At 37.5% G+C, this 17,797-nt stretch overlaps 1 protein-coding gene across 5 annotated transcripts in view; it reads left to right on the top strand.

Moving 5' to 3' along the window:
• Positions 1–17,797, top strand: part of PHKB (phosphorylase kinase regulatory subunit beta) — a 201,029-nt gene that overhangs the window by 173,493 nt on the left and 9,739 nt on the right. For all 5 annotated transcript variants that reach the window (XM_047789954.1, XM_047789952.1, XM_047789950.1 and 2 more), the window contains one exon: positions 14,067–14,201. In XM_047789954.1, coding sequence (XP_047645910.1) covers positions 14,067–14,201 — 135 coding nt within the window. The remainder of the gene's footprint in view (positions 1–14,066; positions 14,202–17,797) is intronic.

Below are 17,797 nucleotides of genomic sequence, written 5' to 3'. Positions count from 1 at the left end.
AAATACAACAAATGAATTCTTTTTGTCTAATATCAGTGCCATGCCTGCTGTCTTTTTCTGTCACTCTTAGCTTAGTATACTGTCTTCCGTTCCTTTCCCCTCAGTGTTTTGTTTCATTTTGTGTAGATATGCCTTTTATATTTTAACATTTATGCTATATTTACTTTTAATACAATTTGAGATTATCTTTTAATAGAAATATACGTCATATTTTTGCCATTTCATTTATGTTTTGACTTATTCCTGCCATTTTATTTTGTTTTCTAGTTACCAAGCTTTCTTGTTGTTACTTTTTTCTTTTCTTCTTTATTGCTGGATTGATTTCCCTTTCATTTCTGAGTTTTGATTTTGCATGTGAGTGTGAAGCACTTCGTGAAAAATGATTACCCATTTATTTCCTTTAAAAAATTACATAAAAAAACTTGTTGCTTCTTGAGAAGTATCTGCATGTCTCTTGTTTCAACAAGTTTCATTCTAGGAATTTAGACATACCTTAAGCAGTCTTCATTTTAGCATTGTTTTAAATAGTGAAACATTAGGAACAACTCAAGATATCCATCAGTAGGAAAGATTTCAAATAAGTTGTTATAGCCATGCGGTAAAATGCTGTGCAGCCATTTCAAGTAACAGGATAAAGCCAGTGAACTGACATTTATAAATATCCAAGATAAATTAAGTGAAAAAAGGTTGCAAATATATTGTTCCTTTTTTTATGTCTATGTAAAACTTTTCAATTTTCTTTTTTTAATATAATGATTTTTTTTTTCATTATAGCTGGTTTACAGTGTCCTGTCAATTTTCTGTATAGCAAAGTGACCCAGTTACACATACAATTATACATTCTTTTTTCTCACATTATCATGCTCCATCATAAGTGACCAGACATAGTTTCCAGTGCTACCCAGCAGGATCTCATTGCTAATCCATTCCAAAGGCAATAGTCTGCATCTGTTAACCCCATCCATCCCACTCCCTCCCCCTCCCCTTGGCAACCACAAGTCTATTCTCCAAGTCCATGATTTTCTTTTCTGTGGAAAGGTTTATTTGTACTGTATATTAGATTCCAGATGTAAGTGATATCGTATGGTATTTGTCTTTCTCTTTCTGACTTACTTCACTTAATATGAGAGTTTCTAGTTCCATCCATGTTGCTGCAAATGGCATTATTTTGTTCTTTTTTATAGCTGAGTAGTATTCCATTGTGTATACATACCACATCTTCCTAATCCAATCATCTGTCGATGGATGTTTAGATTGTTTCCATATCTTGGCTATTATGAATAGTGCTACAGTGAACATTTAGGTGCTTGTGTCTTTTTCAAGTAAAGTTTTGTCTGGATATATGCCCAAGAGTGGGATTGCTGGGTCATATGGTAGTCCATGTGTAGTTTTCTAAGGTACCTCCATACTGTTCTATTTTTTATATAAGAATAAGAATACTATACATATATATGCATAATGTATGTGTGGAAAAGTGTATGTAATATCTGTGACATTTATTTTCCCTGGGAGATTTCTACTTTGTAAGTTACATTTTTCAGTTTTATTTAAATTTCTTTAGTCGAGATTATTAGTTGTTAAACTGTTTGCTTGATTTCAATTAGAGTCTATTTCAAGTGAGCTTTCATTCTTTATCTCCTCTTTCTTTTGATTGAGAAGTGAACTCTCTCTGCATAGAACTTGACCTTCATTTTTAATCCCTTAAAATAGTTCCTTTCCGGAGTTCCCGTTGTGGCTCAGTGGTTAATGAATCCGACTAGGAACCATGAGGTTGTGGGTTCAATCCCTGGCCTTGCTCAGTGGGTTAAGGATCCGGCGTTGCTGTGAGCTGTGGTGTAGGTTGCAGACGCGGCTCGGATCCCGCGTTGCTGTGGCTCTGGTGGCTCCGATTCGACCCCTAGCCTGGGAACCTCCATATGCTGTGGGAGCGGCCCTAGGAATGGCAAAAAGCCAAAAAAAAAAAAAAAAAGTTCCTTTCCAAATTCGAGGTATTCCAAATCAATTATAAGAACTTTGACTCATACCCTGATTTGTTCAGCTCTGCTCTAAAAATTTTAACTCCAATTCTTAACTACATAAGAGGATGCAGAATGGGTCTTTTATGTGAATTGTCACTAAATGAAAAGAAATGTTTTTCTTCATATCCATACAGGTTGGCAAAGTATTCTGTTGTCTCTGAGTCTGACTGAGAAGGGTAGGTTATAGCTCTTACAGAGTACGTTCTTTGTAATAAATGTTCTCTTCGGGAAAACCTCTTCAAGTGATAGTCATCCTTGCTGTGATTTAAATAGAGCCTTAGAGTAAAAGTTAACCATTCCTCAGAATTTTACAGTGCTGAGTTTTTCAGCCTGTAGGAGTTTTTCCTTTACTGCTTATTCAGCATTTGAGACTAATATATGTTCTCTCAAAAATCCAGTGTAGTTTTCTTTCTTGAATCGAAATCTGACCTGAAGCTTCTTACTCTGTATGGCAGTGAAGTATGTTTAGTTTTTTCTAAAAATAGTTTTCATCCTGTTTTTACTCATCCTGAGGTTCTATGTGTTCATGCCTTCCATGAGAAATAACGTACTCTTTTTCCTCAAACCGCCACCCAAAGTAAAAATGTCAGGACAGGAGTTCCCGTCGTGGCGCAGTGGTTAACGAATCCGACTAGGAACCATGAGGTTGCGGGTTCGGTCCCTGCCCTTACTTAGTGGGTTAAGGATCCAGCGTTGCCGTGAGCTGTGGTGTAGGTTGCAGACTCGGCTCGGATCCTGCGTTGCTGTGGCTCTGGCGTAGGCCAGTGGCTACAGCTCCGATTCGACCCCTAGCCTGGGAACCTCCATATGCCGCGGGAGCGGCCCAAGAAATAGCAAAAAAAAAAAAAAAAATTGTCAGGACAGAATGTGTGACTCAGTATTTAATGATAGCAAAAACCTCCTGCTGAGGAAATTGGCCAGGAAACTGTATTCACTGTCCTGAAACTCATCCTGGAATCACTTGTGGCATTATGTTCCCACTGTGAGTGTTAACAGTGTCCCTGCCCAACGTATTATGTATATTTCCCCACATGCTGGAATCACAAGGTCCGCTCCAAACACTGAGACATTGTCAGCTGGGGAGAAGTCTTAACTTTTTTTTTTTTTTGGTCTTTTTGCCTTTTCTAGGGTCACTCCCGCGGCATATGGAGGTTTCCAGGCTAGGGGTCTAATCAGAGCCATAGCCACAGGCCTACGCCAGAGCCACAGTAACGTGAGATCCGAGCCACATCTGCAACGCCGGATCTTTAACCCACTGAGCAAGGCCAGGGATTGAACCCACAACCTCATGGTTCCTAGTCGGATTCATTAACCACTGTGCCATGATGGGAACTCCTTAACTTCTTTTTTTAATAAGAAGTCATTTATTTAAGAAATTTAAACTTCTGCTAAAAATAGAAACCAGATCTTCTCTTCCCACCTGTATCATGGTCTAGCTCACAGGAGATGTTCAATAGAATTTGACAGATTGGTTAATATGTAGGTTATAAGTAGCTTCAGGTAGTTTGCCTTGAACTACTGATGGGGGATTTAGGAAAAACAAAAGTAGAGCATGACTCTCCATGCATTAGAGAAAGAAAGGACTCGTTGAATTTTGATAAATGCACTTGTTTGTACAAGTCATATCCGTCAGGACGTGACAAAGTTAAACAGGGCCTTGTTTATATGAAAGTCTTGTCATAGAAGAATGTAGCACTTTCTCCACTCATTTATTAATGGAATGCTGCAGTTAATCATCAGAGTGTGGTACAAATAGCCTTAGAGTGGTACTTCTTCTCTAAGCAGCATTCCTAGTAAGGCTCTAAGGGAGGTATGAACGTGAGTAACATGTTGATACTGCGTTCAAACGTTCATTCTGGTCAACTTGTATCCTCCTCTTCCTCCATCACCATAACCACAGATCTTACTAGACAATATGCTAAAAATACTCCATGTCTGTTATCTGATTTAGTCTACACAACAACTTTGAGGTGGGCACCCCCGTTTTAAAGTAAACAACTTGAGATTCAGAAAGCTTTAGGTGACTTGTCTTAACCAAATCAGTAACTGAAAGAACTGGGATTTACACCCAGGACTGCCTGATGCCAAAGTTCTTGTTCTTCCCTCTTCAGTACTTTGTGCATGTTTTCACTCACACATGCTATTGCTCTTTTCTCAGGGAAGCAGGTCTTATTGTTTCTTTCTAAAACCTTACGGCCTTTATGGCCCCTTCTACATGATTTCACCCTGTGACCCACTTTGTATTCAAGTATTCATGAGGCAGCTATGATGTGCCTTGACTCCTGATGACTTTTGTCTTTCGTTTGAATCCAGGATCAATACTGTTTATCATTGTCCCAGTACACGACACACCAAGGAGGCTGAGCAGTTACAAGTTAACAAACAAGAAATAAGATTTTTTTTCCCTTTCTTCATCATGAGGCCAAAAAGTGGGGATGTTTTGGAACTCATTCTAAGTTAGCCTTTTATAGGATGCAAGAGATATACTAGGATACTATGGAAACTCGATGAAGTTAAGTAACTTACCCATGGTCACAAAACCAAGAACTGGAATTTGAACCTGGGGTGAGTGACTGCAGTGTTCATGCTTCCCCGTCACTCCTCCAGCTCTCTGGTCTGTAAAATAGGAAGGCTGTCTCAACTTTGGCTTCCTTTGGGATTGCAGGGATTCTGGGTAAGGAATATATAGGTCTTTTGCAAAAGATGAAATTTAAACAGAATTGCTGTGACCTTTGGTAATTTGAGGTCCTCTCTCTTGTGGCATTTGGAGAACAAGTACCTCTGGGGATTTCTTTTTACACACCACTAATCCCAAGAGGAGGATCTCACACCTCACCCACCCCTCCCCACCAACAAACACTCACATACTCACCCCTGTCCTCCAGTCCTAGGTTTGCAGAGAACTTCTGCTCCCACAAGAGACATTCGCCCTGGAAGTATCCCTTTTCACCCTCACAGATTCTCCTCCAGGACCCAGTAGAATGATCCCCAAGCATTTCATATAGAAACCTTAACTCAAAATCCTCTTTGGAATCTGTGCTGCCATCTGACCTGGTCTCACCCCTCCATCACCTGGTGGGACCTCATGAAGCCCATGGCAGACACTCAGGAATCCCCCTGTGCTGTGCCCACAGTGCTTCTCCACCACATTCATAGAGGGGTTTTGGAACCCTGTCTCTCCTCTTCAGATAGCCAAAAGCCTGGGAGAATTGCAGTTATCCTGTCTATGGAGCTCGTGATAGTGCCTGTCTGAGAAGATGAAAGATCTTAAAAGATATCTTTATATCTTTTTAATATATTTCTATTGCACTTCATCCTTAATAAATTTTACTCAGATCTCATCTCCTTAAGTGAATGGCTTTCTTGCACATTAATATATTACCAGCAGCAAAGTCATACTCTATTAATAAGTTTATTTACAAAATTTACCTGGAAATTTACAAAATTTATTTTTAATTTTTTTATTTTTGTTTTCAGTGCTACACAGCAGGATCTCATTGTTAATCCATTCCAAAAGCAATGTTTGCATCCGTTAACCCCAAGCTCCCAATCCATCCCACTCCCTCCCCCTCCCCCTTGGCAACCACAAGTCTATTCTCCAAGTCCATGATTTTCTTTTCTGTGGAAAGGTTCATCTGTGCTATATATTACATACTAGATATGTGATATCATATGATATTTGTCTTTCTCTTTCTGACTTACTTTGCTCAGTATGAGGGTCTCTAATTCCATCCCTGTTGCTGCAAATGGCATTATTTCGTTCTTTTTTATGGCTGAGTAGTATTCCATTGTGTATATATAACACATCTTCCTAATCTAATTGTCTGTCAATGGATATTTGGCTTGTTTCCATGTCTTGGCTATTGTGAATAGAGCTGCAGTGAACATGTGGGTGCATGTGTCTTTTTTAAGGAAAGTTTTGTCTGGATATATGCCCAAGAGTGGGGTTGCTGGATCATGTGGTCGATCTATGTATAGTTTTGTAAGATACCTCCATACTGTTCTCCACAGTGGTTGTACCAGCTTACATTCCCACCAACAGTGCAGGAGGGTTCCTTTTCTCCACACCCCCTCCAGCACTTGTTATCTGTGGACTTATTAATGATGGCCATTCTGACTGGTATGAGGTGGTATCTCATGGTAGTTTTGATTTGCATTTCTCTAATAATCAGTGATGTTGAGCATTTCTTCATGTGCTTGTTGGCCATCTGTGTATCTTCCTTGGAGAAATGTCTATTCAGGTCTTTTGCCCATTTTTCCATGGGGTTGTTGGTTTTTTTGCTGTTGAGTTATATACCTTGTTTGTATATTTTAGAGATTAAGCCCTTATCAGTTGCATCATTTGAAACTATTGTCTCCCATTCTGTAAGTTGTCTTTTTGCTTTCTTTTTGGTTTCCTTTGCTGTGCAAAAGCTTATCAGTTTGATTAGGTCCCATTGGTTTATTTTTGCTTTTATTTCTGTTGCTTTGGGAAACTGACCTGAGAAAACATTTGTAAGGTTGCCTATGTTCTCTTCCAGGAGTTCGATGGTGTCTTGTCTTATATTTATTTTTGAGTTTATTTTTGTGCATGGTGTGAGGGTGTGTTCTAGTTTCATTGATTTGCATGCAGCTGTCCAGGTTTCCCAGCAATACTTGCTGAAAAGACTGTCTTTTTCCCATTTTATGTTCTTGCCTCCTTTGTCAAAGATTAATTGACCATAGGTGTCGGGGTTTATTTCTGTGTTCTGTATTCTGTTCCATTGGTCTGTATGTCTGTTTTGATACCAGTACCACACTGTCTTGATGACTGTGGCTTTGTGATATTGCTTGAGGTCTGGGAGAGTTATGTCTCCTGCTTGGCTTTTGTTTCTCAGGATAGCTTTGGCAATTCTGGGTCTTTTGTGGTTCCATATAAATTTTTGGATTGTTTGCTCTAGTTCTCTGAAAAGTGTCATGGGTAATTTGATAGGGATTGCATTGAATCTGTAGATTAATTTTTATAATATTAATTTTTCCAATCCAGGAACATGGAATATCTTTCCATTTCTTTACATCTTATTCAATTTCCTTGATTAATGTTTTATAATTCTTGGCATATAAGTCCTTTGCCTCCTTGGTCAGCAGTATTCCCAGATATTTGATTTTGGGGGGTACAATTTTAAAAGGTATTGTGTTTTCATATTCCTTTTCTAATATTTCATTGTTAGTATACAGAAATGTGACTGATTTCTGAATGTTAATCTTATATCCTGCTACTTTGCTGAATTTGTTGATCAGTTCAAGTAGTTTTTGGATTGAGTCTTTAGGGTTTTCTATATATAGTATCATGTCATCTGCATACAGTGAGAGTTTGATCTCTTCCATTTATGATAAAAATTCTTACCAAAGTGGGTAAGAGGGAACATTCCTTAACATAATCGAAGCCATTTATGACAAACCCACAGCAAATATAATACTCAATGGAGAAAAGCTGAAAGCCTTCCCACTAAAATCTGGAACAAGGCAGGGATGCCCACTCTCACCACTGCTGTTCATCATAGTATCAAAGTCTTAGCCACAGCAATCAGACAAACAAAAGAAATACAAGGCATCCTGGAAGGTTTTTAGTTTGCTTAAAATTGATGAACAAAGTATTCATTTATAGAGTCCTTGAATGTCGAATCTCATATAAATTGTTGGATTCGATGTCACCTGTTTGTGTTTCTGGCATGATTTTTAAAAGAAAGAGGGGAGAGAATTTCTAGAAAGCATTCCTTTTTTACTTCCTTACAGGTTAATTAAAGCTCTTCAAACTCATTCACATCTGACTTTTTACCATTGTTTTAAATATTATGATTTAAAGAGATTGATAGTTCAGTCAGCTTTTAACACCATAGTCCTCCTGAAAAGCCCACATTCACTAGGCTAAATGGACATAAAAAGGAAGAACGTTTGTCTTAGTCATGGCACATCTTACCCACAGTTCTCCTGCACTATGTATGCTTTTCTCTTTCTGTTTTAACTCTCCCTCTGGGGTTTCTGGATTTTTTTATTGTTTGGTTGGTTTGGTTTGGGTTTTTTTGGTTGTCATGATAAGTTATTTATTTATGATTTTTATTTTTTTCCATTTTAGCTGGTTTACAGTGTTCTGTCAATTTTCTACTGTACAGCATGGTGACCCAGTTACACATACAATGAGTGCATTCTTTTTTCTCACATTATCATGCTCCATCATAAGTGACCAGACATAGTTTCCAGTGCTACCCAGCAGGATCTCATTGTTAATCCATTCCAAAGGCAGTAGTCTGATTCTGTTAACCCCAAGCACAAAATCCATCCCACCCCCTCCCCCTCCCCCTTGGCAACCACAAGTCAGTTCTCCAAGTCCATGATCTTCTTTTCTGTGGAAAGGTTCATTTGTGCCGTATATTAGATTCCAGATATAGGTGATATCACATGGTATTTGTCTTTCTCTTTCTGACCTAACTTCACTCAGTATGAGGGTCTCTAGTTCCATCCATGTTGCTGCAAATGGCATTATTTCGTTCCTGTTTGGGGATTTTTTTTAAATGTATTTCTTTATATCACCCACTGCCTCAGTTGCTTTAAACCAATACGACCATGTTTCTTTTCGCTTTTTCCCAAGGTTAATCCTGCCAATGCAATTTCTTCAACATTATTGCTATCAGGCACTCCAGTGAACAAAATTAACCTGCTCACAGGAATGGTATTCTAGTCTGATAATGATTTGATTTGCTGTCTCATTATTGATTTGTGCTCCAGCTTTCATGCTGAAATAGATCAAGTTCCTGACAGGCCCATTACTATGAAGACCTCCAGTCAACTGCTTTCTGCTTTAGGTCTGTCGTTCAGGCTTGAGTAGGAGATAACCCCTGAGGATATATGTTATCAAGCCTTTTTCATCCCTGCATTTCATATGCTAGCACACTCTCTGTAAGCAATTATGATCCACGTATGTCTTGTCTGATGCCCACAGCTGCATCTGTGGATCACACATCCAATGCTTAGAGAAGCCATTGGTGTCATAGGTACCAGACTGTAACATTGCTTGTGCCGTAAAGGAAAAAGGAGATAATTGCAGTTCTGAGCTTATTAGCATGGTTTCATACGCACTCAAAGGACTTTGCTTTTGACACTTGATATGAGGTAAGGAAGTGAGTTGATAGAGTTCTCTGACCTCTGTTCTGCTGTGATTAGATCAGAGGTAGAGTGGGGGAGTGATTTTTCTCCAGTTACCAAACAGAAAGCCCACTTTGCCTCTTCAAATTTTCACCTTCTCTCTTTCAATACGAATCAAGCAAAACAGTCCATTCTTGCAACTTTCTCATCTCCTATTATATAACCTAATAAAATACTTGGTCAGGCAGTTCATGTTCACTTAACAATAAACTTGACAAATACTTTTAGTATCTTGAAATAACCTCAAAGTGATTATTTTAAAAATTGTTTCTTGCTATGGATCAGTGCTATTCTTTATGGCATTTTTTTTTTTTTTTTCAGAAAATGCCAGCCGTTCTGATTTACCAATGATGTCAGATTTTCATGTGTTTCATTTCATATTCCACTCCTTAATTGGGGCAGCTTGGAAAGAAAAATGCCAATACATACAGAGTGTGCTAACTAACCTCACCTGAAGAGAGATTTTAGAAGGATAAGCTTATTCCCAGGGCTGTGTAAGAATACTGGTCCACCTTTTCGTCTTTTTCCAGCAGTGTGGAGGAATTCATTGTCAAGTCAGACCATGATGCCTTTGAAGGTTGAGCTGGTCAGTCGTGTGTATCTCCCACTTTCTCATTTGCTTATTGGCAAGTAGAGCATGTCCCTGATTCTTTCGACAGACTGAATTTATAAGGATCTGGGCCAAGGGTAACCTTCATTCTTTTGACCTTCTACAGTTGCTCGCTTGCTCGCTCTCCCCATTTTGCTTTAAGTGCTTTTACCCTGGAATTGCCAAATCAGATTTGATGACTTTGTCTGCAGGAATGAGGTTAAGAAGCTAGATTTTCCCATGCAAAGGAATTAATGCCCTTTTGTATTAGTAATTCTCAAAATGGATAAAACGTCTTTGATTTTCTTCACTGTATTACTCATTTGGTTATTTACTTTCTGAGTGTAGTCTCTGACTGTTATATAGTAGTTCATATCTAAGGCAATTTTGCTATTTCTGTTTTAGTCTTTTGAAGAATCCTAAGCTAAAAAGATTAGTTTGGCCCGTACTTTTGAATGAATACTGTATTTTTAACTATCCGACAAATAAGTTAGATTCATTTGTGCTCGAATGAATGAAAAACAGTCACCTTTCTTTAGTGGCTGTTGTATGTTTTCTATAATTTCTCACAGAACTGCTGAGATTTTGTAAATAGAAGCCTGAGGGGAAATTTTTTAGATCTCCAACAGTCTTTGTTTATGGTACTGAAGATTTGAAAAGATAAATGTGACAATGTTTAGTGTTAATAACTCAAGTTTTGAGAGGACCTTAAAAAGTAAGCATTTAAAAAATTTTTTTAATTTGCTTATTTTAGAAGAGGCTACCTCCTGAAATTACATCGATGCGGTGCACTTATTTAAGTAACTCCAAGACTTGAATTAAAAATTGTATCACCTCCCTCCAACCTGAGTCTGAGAAGTCAAATAAAAGGTGTTTGCTAACATAATTTGGACATAACAATTGAACATAACAACCGAACTCTGTAATTTCAAAAACGTTTTAATAGTTTTAACATAATAACATTGTTCCTCTTATTTGTTCCTCAAAATAATTTCATAAAATGAGCTGAACAAGTAATGGTAATATCCCCATTTGAAAAATAACTTGCAGATTAGGCTCAGTTGGTAAGTAACAGAATTGGTATTCAAGTCTGTCTTTATTGTTTTTGCTTTTCATTATGAAAAAATTTAAATGTGTAATAGAATAATTTGGTAAATTCCCACATGCCCATTACTTAAATGGGCATAAGCAATTGTTAGTAATTTACATTTACCATATCTGCTTCATCTTTTTTTTTTTTTTTGCTGTAGATTATTAAGCAAATCCAAGACATTTTGACTTTTACCTTTCAATATGATAGTAAGAACATATATATCTAAAGTAAGAAAAGGGACATTTTCTTAATAACCACAATACCATTACCACTTCCAGCAAAATTAGCAATAATTCCTTAATATTACCTGATACACCATTTTTTTTCATATTTCTCTGGTTGTCCCCAAAATGACTTTGTTTTAAGAATACTGGGGTCCTGGAGTTCCCGTCATGGCTCAGTAGTTAACGAATCCAACTAGGAACCATGAGGTTGTGGGTTCGATCCCTGCCCTTGCTCAGTGGGTTAAGGATCTGGTGTTGCCATGGGCCGTGGTGTAGGTCAAAGACGCGGCTCAGATCCCGCGTTGCTGTGGCTCTGGCGTAGGCTGGCGGCTACAGCTCCGATTTGACCCCTAGCCTGGGAACCTCCATATGCCGCAGGAGCAGCCCAAGAAATGGCAAAAGACAAAAGAAAAAAAAAAAAAGGAATACGGGGGTCCCAAACAGAGCCCACACGTGGCATTAGTTGTTTTATCTCAAGTCACTTTCGATCTAGAACAGTACCCCTCCACCCCCATTTTTCTTGTGATGACTTTGTTTGGGGGAACCAAAAAGCTAGTCTTTAGTTTTAATTTGATGTTTCTTTTATTATATTAAGCTGCCTCAAATGTAAATTTTAAATGTTAAATAAATAAAATAATAGGGTGTTCCCGTTGTGGCACAGTGGAAATGAATCCAACTAGGAACCAGGAGGTTGCAGGTTCCATCCCTGGCCTCGCCAAGTGGGTTAAGGATCCCAAGTTGCCATTGTGTGAGCTGTGGTGCAGGTCACAGATGTGGCTCGGATTCCATGTTGCTGTTGCTGTTGCTGTGGCGTAGGCCGGCAGCTGTAGCTCCGATTCTACCCCTAGCCTAGAAACTTCCATATGCTGCAGGTGTGGCCATAAAAAAGGCAAAATAATAATAATAATAATAAATAGAAGGTAATTCTGTCTAATCTCTAAAATTAAAAATGGAATTTTTTTTAATTTAAAGAGAGTCCATGGAACAGTTTACTGTAACTGAAATGTTGCTGTAACAATTAATTTCATAACTTTGTCATCAAAACATCCAGAGTATCTAGTGACAATATCCTTTGACTTTTATGCTTGTATAAAATTTTGACTAAATGCAGTCCACAATAAGATGAACAAGTAAAGAAATTCTAATCTTTAGCATTAATATATGTTTAGTCCAGTTTTTCTTTACAGCTGATTAGAAAAGTGCAAATTGTAAATCTTAACTCTGTCACATGTTCTGTTGTTGAACATGTCAGGAAACTCAAAAATGTTTATTTTCCTATTTGTAAATGCCTTGTCATCTTTGCTGTTCTTATCAAAGAGCAGGTGTTAAATATTTGTCATGTACTATCAGTAGTGATAACAACAACATTTATTTTTCAAATTGCTATGTTCCATCCTTGTGTCTCTCTCATGCCTCTGTGTCATGCAACACATAGGCTGCATTTGACTGGCAGACTAGTTCAGTCTCTAACTTCCAGAAATGGCAACAACAAAGAGAAGGGGAGCGGTAGGAAAAAGAGCTAAGAATTGCCTTTGCAGAGAGTAGTGGGATTGGAGCCGTCACAGAGCAGGGACACTGCCTTGTGGCCTGTGGATGGCCCAGCAGGCAGGGTGATTTGCTTGGTTGATATCACTTCATGCTCAACTGCAAACAATTACCATTTTTCTTATCATCTTTTCCCTTGAGAGACAGCAAAGTCATCCCATGAGGCTGATCACTGTTGTTTTGCAAACCAGAAAGAAGGATTTAATCTTTTGATTATTTCCACCTAACTTTTCATCTCTGTATCTGCAATAACTTTATGGGTAGTCTTTCAGATAAGTGAATCAGAGAAAGATATTGATATATTTAAGTGTAGTTACTTCACCACTTGAAACCTTTGTTGCTGTAACTAGACGTTTCTACCTATGGGCTGGCTACCCAGCCCCCCTTTGAGAGACAAAGCATGGGTGAATGAAAGCACGTTCTTTCCAGATGCCGAGCTTCTCTGTCTCTGTTTGTTATTCAGCATTCACTAAAGGATTTAAGGATAAAGCATGAGGATCTGCTGTGTAAAACTAATTCCCTAGCTTTTCCTGATGGTGTGTGGAGTTCTGGTTCCCTAAGGCGCATGTTATTTCTAGAGGTTTCTTCGGTTTGCATAACTAGTGCATCTGAGTTCTTTCCTCAAAATACAGTAAATGAAATGAAATGAAACTGTAAGAATACTTATTAAAAGCTTCTCAAATTAAAGAGTAAAATCATTTACACATAAAATAATTAAATATTTTAGGTATTTCTAGGCGTATAAGTACCAAGTGCAAAAATAGTGCTCAATAAATGCTTTACTAAAAAAAATCATATTAAAGCTCTTTGTAATAAAAACATATTTTATGAACAGCATTTAAATATTAAAGAATAGATTCTTCTGAAATCTGTTGATTAAAGTTCGTTCCCTAATAGACAAGTAGAATTAAGTTACACTAACTGTGGCTGTGTATGTCAAAGGCAGGTACTTTTGTGTCCCTTCTAATTACGAGGGAATGACTGCAAAATAAATGAAATTGATAAAAAATACTTGTCCTTCCTGGGAAAGGAATGTATATATAATAGCATATCTCAGTTCATTCATAAAAATGAATTATATTTATCCTATTTGTTCTTTTCCTATATCTAGTATTAAGAAAACAATAGTGTGGCAGCTATTTATGTATAGTATACTATCATACCAAATTAGTAGAGTCTCATTTGGTAAGGACCTAAGCAGTTGCCTATTTTCATGTTCTACTACCTAACCACATATGCAAGACCAGGCCTCATTTTTTAGAGTCTGATCATGTTACCTAATCATGGTGAAAGTAATTATATAAGCAATTCAGCAAATTCAAATGGCCTTTTCTTCATTCCTCTTTGGATGGGTCAGTGCTTGTTAAGGCCGTGAGATGCACAAAGGTGTTTTATTTCAAGAGTTATTGATTCATGCTTCTTCTGTTTTGTTTTAGGTGGATCATCCATGCTATGGAGTATGAGCTACAGATCCGTGGTGGGAACAAGCCAGCCAGAGACTTGTATCAGCTATCACCTAGTGAAGTGAAACAGCTTCTGTTGGATATTCTCCAGCCTCAACAGAATGGAAGGTAATGAGAGTCCTTTGTTACCTGCAGGACACTCTGGATTTATAATAGCATTTATGTATATATATATATATATATATATATATATATATATATATATATGTGTGTGTGTGTGAAATCAGTAAGGCATTAATAAGAAAAATATGCAGCAGAGTATCAGAGATCATTCTTCTAGGTGGGCAGCATACAGAGATAACTCATTAAAATGTCTGTCTCTAGTTGTGATTTTGTGTTGATTTGAAGTATATACTTTTTTTTAGGTATAGCTTGTAAACATTTCTTAATTTTTATTATTCTATGCAGAATGTAACACTTCATACCACTTTGGTCAGTTCCCTTTCTGATCCTGTATAGTACTCAGCATCTCCTCCCAGGGTTTTGGCATAGAAGTTTGGATTTGCTAATGTTACTTACATATCTCGCCTGTGATTCTGTCTCTAAGTAGACTGTAAACTTCTTCAGGCCTAATCCTTGTCTTGCACTTGACTTGTGCTAATAACCTTAGCATAAAACCAAAACAAATACTTTTGATTACATTGAGTTATTTTTATTGCAGAAAGAGCTTTAATATAATTATTTAGGCAAGCATTTATTGAGCACTATCTGTGTGCCTGATATTTTCCAAGGTAGTATAATTACATGCCTAGAAATACCTAGAATAGAAGTCTTCTGCAAAAGTAGATTTGAACAAGTGGAAGAGCATTCTTGTTCTTAGATAGAAACACTCAGTGTTTTAAAGATGTCTGTTACAAAGTTCAGTAAAATTCTAACAAGCTGTTTCATGGAGTTAGACCAGTTCACACTAAACTTCCTATGGAAAAACAAACATGCAAGAGTAACCAAAAAAACATAAAATAAAGACTTGCCTTAACAAAGACAGTAAAAATATTTAAAAGTCTTTATAATTAAAATAATGTGATGCTGATACATGAACAGAAAAATAGAACAGTAGAACATAATAGAAAGTCCAGTAATAGACCTCCAAGCACATATGGAAATTTAGTGTATGATAAAGATGACATCCCAAATCACTGGGTCAAGGGTGGACTTTTTATTTTTAAGTAAATAATGATGAGACAACTGGATAACTATTTGGAAAGGATTAATAAGATCCATAATTCATATTGTACACAAAAATAAACTCCAAATAGATTAGTGATCTCAATGTAAAAAAAATGAAATTATATTAGAGCTAAAAGAAGACATGAGTAAATTCCTCTGTAACCTTGGTATGGGAAAGGCTTTCTGTGACTCAAACCCAGGGACATAAAAGATTAATAAGACTATATAAAAATTAAAACAACATTTTGCATGGTAAAAACAGACAATGCCAAAAGGCAGCTGAGAAGCTGGGACAAAACATTTGTTATAAAGAGCTAATATCCAAGAATCTTAATTGAGGGAAGAGAACCAAAGCCTAAGAGAAAAACAGGGAAAAGCATGACTGAGCAATTCATTTAAAACATTAATAAATGGACCTTAAAAAGTTCCCATTGTGGTTCAGCAGTAATGAACCCAACCAGTATCCCAGAGGATGTGGGTTTGATCCCTGGTCTTGCTCAGTGGGTTAAGGATCTGGCCTTGCCATGAGCTACGGTATAGTTTGCAGATGTGGCTCGGATCCCACGTTGCTGTGGCTGTGGTATAGGCCAGCAGCTGTAGCTCTGATTCAGCCACTAGCCTGGGAACTTGCGCATGCTATACCTGCAGCCCTACAAAAAATAAAATGAAATAAAAATAAAGCAATAAATAGATCTTAAAATTTTGGAAAGATGTTCAAAGTAACTTATAATTAGAGAAATCTAAATTTAAAAAACACATTGAGATACCATTTCTCATCTACCAGACTGGCAAATGTTAAGCAGTTGTGGCAAACATCTGCTGAAGCTGTAGGAAAATAGACACCCATATGTAGCTGGTGAGGGCAACTCTTCTGAATGGGGATTTGGCAACATCTAAAAAAAGTCTGCATGTGGACTTACCCTTTAACCCACCAGTCTTATTTTTAGGGATCTACCCTAGATATATGCCTCCAACAATGTAAAAATATATATGCACAAGGTTGTTCATTGCAGCCTTGTTTACAAACACAAATTTGGAATGCCCATGACCTAAGTCCTCATATCTGTGGGATTATTTTAATAAACTGTGGTGAAAAAAGAATGACTGTGGAGTTTCCGTAATAGCTCAGTGGTTAACTAATCCGACTAGAAACCATGAGGTTGCGGATTCGATCCCTGGCTTTGTTCAGTGGGTTAACCATCTGGTGTTGCCGTGAGCTGTGGTGTAGGTCGCAGACGCGGCTCGGATCTGGCATTGCTGTGACTTTGGTGTAGGCTGGTGGCTACAGCTCTGATTAGACCCCTAGCCTGGGAACCTCCACATGCTTCAGGTGCAGCCCTAGAAAAGACAGAAAGACCGAAAAAAAGAATGACTGTGATCTCTATGAGCTGATATGGAGTAATTTCTAGGCTGTATTGTTAAATAAAAATAGCAAAATACAAAAGAGTACCTGTAGTATGGTACTCTTCATGTAAGAAGGAAGATGATATCTGCTCATTTTTGCAAAAGAAACACAGGAAGGATAAAGTGGAAACTGAGCTTGATTACCTTCAGGGAGTGGGTAAGAGCCCAGTGGAAGGAATGAAGAAATAGGTGCGGGTACAAAGGAGGAGAGCAATACTTATGTGAGTATACCTTTTGTATAGTTCTTACTCTTAAACTGTGGCTATGTTCTATATTCCCCAAACATAAATGATTAATTAAAATTAACCCAGGTATGGAAGATACCCCAAATAGAATACAAACAGTAACAAATGACCTTACCTGTGTTGCAAATGAATATTACCTCACTGAAGTGGTGATGGTGGGGAGACAAGAATCAACCCCAGTACCTTTGGAAAACATTGACTAGACACTATACAGCTAAACCAAAAAAGAACAGCAGACAAATCCTGGACTCTGAATAATAAAAAATTTTTCTCACAGAGGTAGGAATTAGCAATTATGAACTTGCTCTGTGTGTGTATACACACTATTATATGTAAACATATTTACACACATATATATACATATACATATATACATATACATACACATGCACTTATTGGGTAAATAAGTAAATATGGTCATTAATTAGACCGTAGTTTTCACTGTCGGAGAATGTAGTTACACATAAGGAAAAGGGTGTGGCTAGAACATACCCTGTGGTATTGGATTGGAATTGGATATATCAGTATGAATTCATGGTTTTACACAGATGGAGAGATGTAGAAATAAATGTGGGTGTATATGTGTATATGCAAGCATACATCTTTATCTTGCCTAACTGTCCACTGAGAGAACCTGGAAGCAATGAAACCCCAACAGCAATGAGCAAACCTAGTGCCCAGCTACCGATTTCTAAATACCATTTTCCTTTTTTTTTAATGATTTTTTTTTTCCATTATAGTTAGGCTCTAAATACTATTTTCTAATAAAAGGAACCAACGTTCCTTGGAGAAAGGATTGATTCCAGGGCCAAGGCAAGAAAAGTACAAGATGAGGCTGGAGCATCTTGTGGTACCTGAAAGTAAGAAAGTGCTCCAGAAAATTACAGA

The sequence above is a fragment of the Phacochoerus africanus genome, chromosome 8 (genome assembly GCF_016906955.1).
Source record: "Phacochoerus africanus isolate WHEZ1 chromosome 8, ROS_Pafr_v1, whole genome shotgun sequence".
NCBI lineage: Eukaryota > Metazoa > Chordata > Mammalia > Artiodactyla > Suidae > Phacochoerus > Phacochoerus africanus.
The sequence above is the reverse complement of the archived record's forward strand: the minus strand, read 5'-3'. Positions and strand labels throughout refer to the sequence as shown.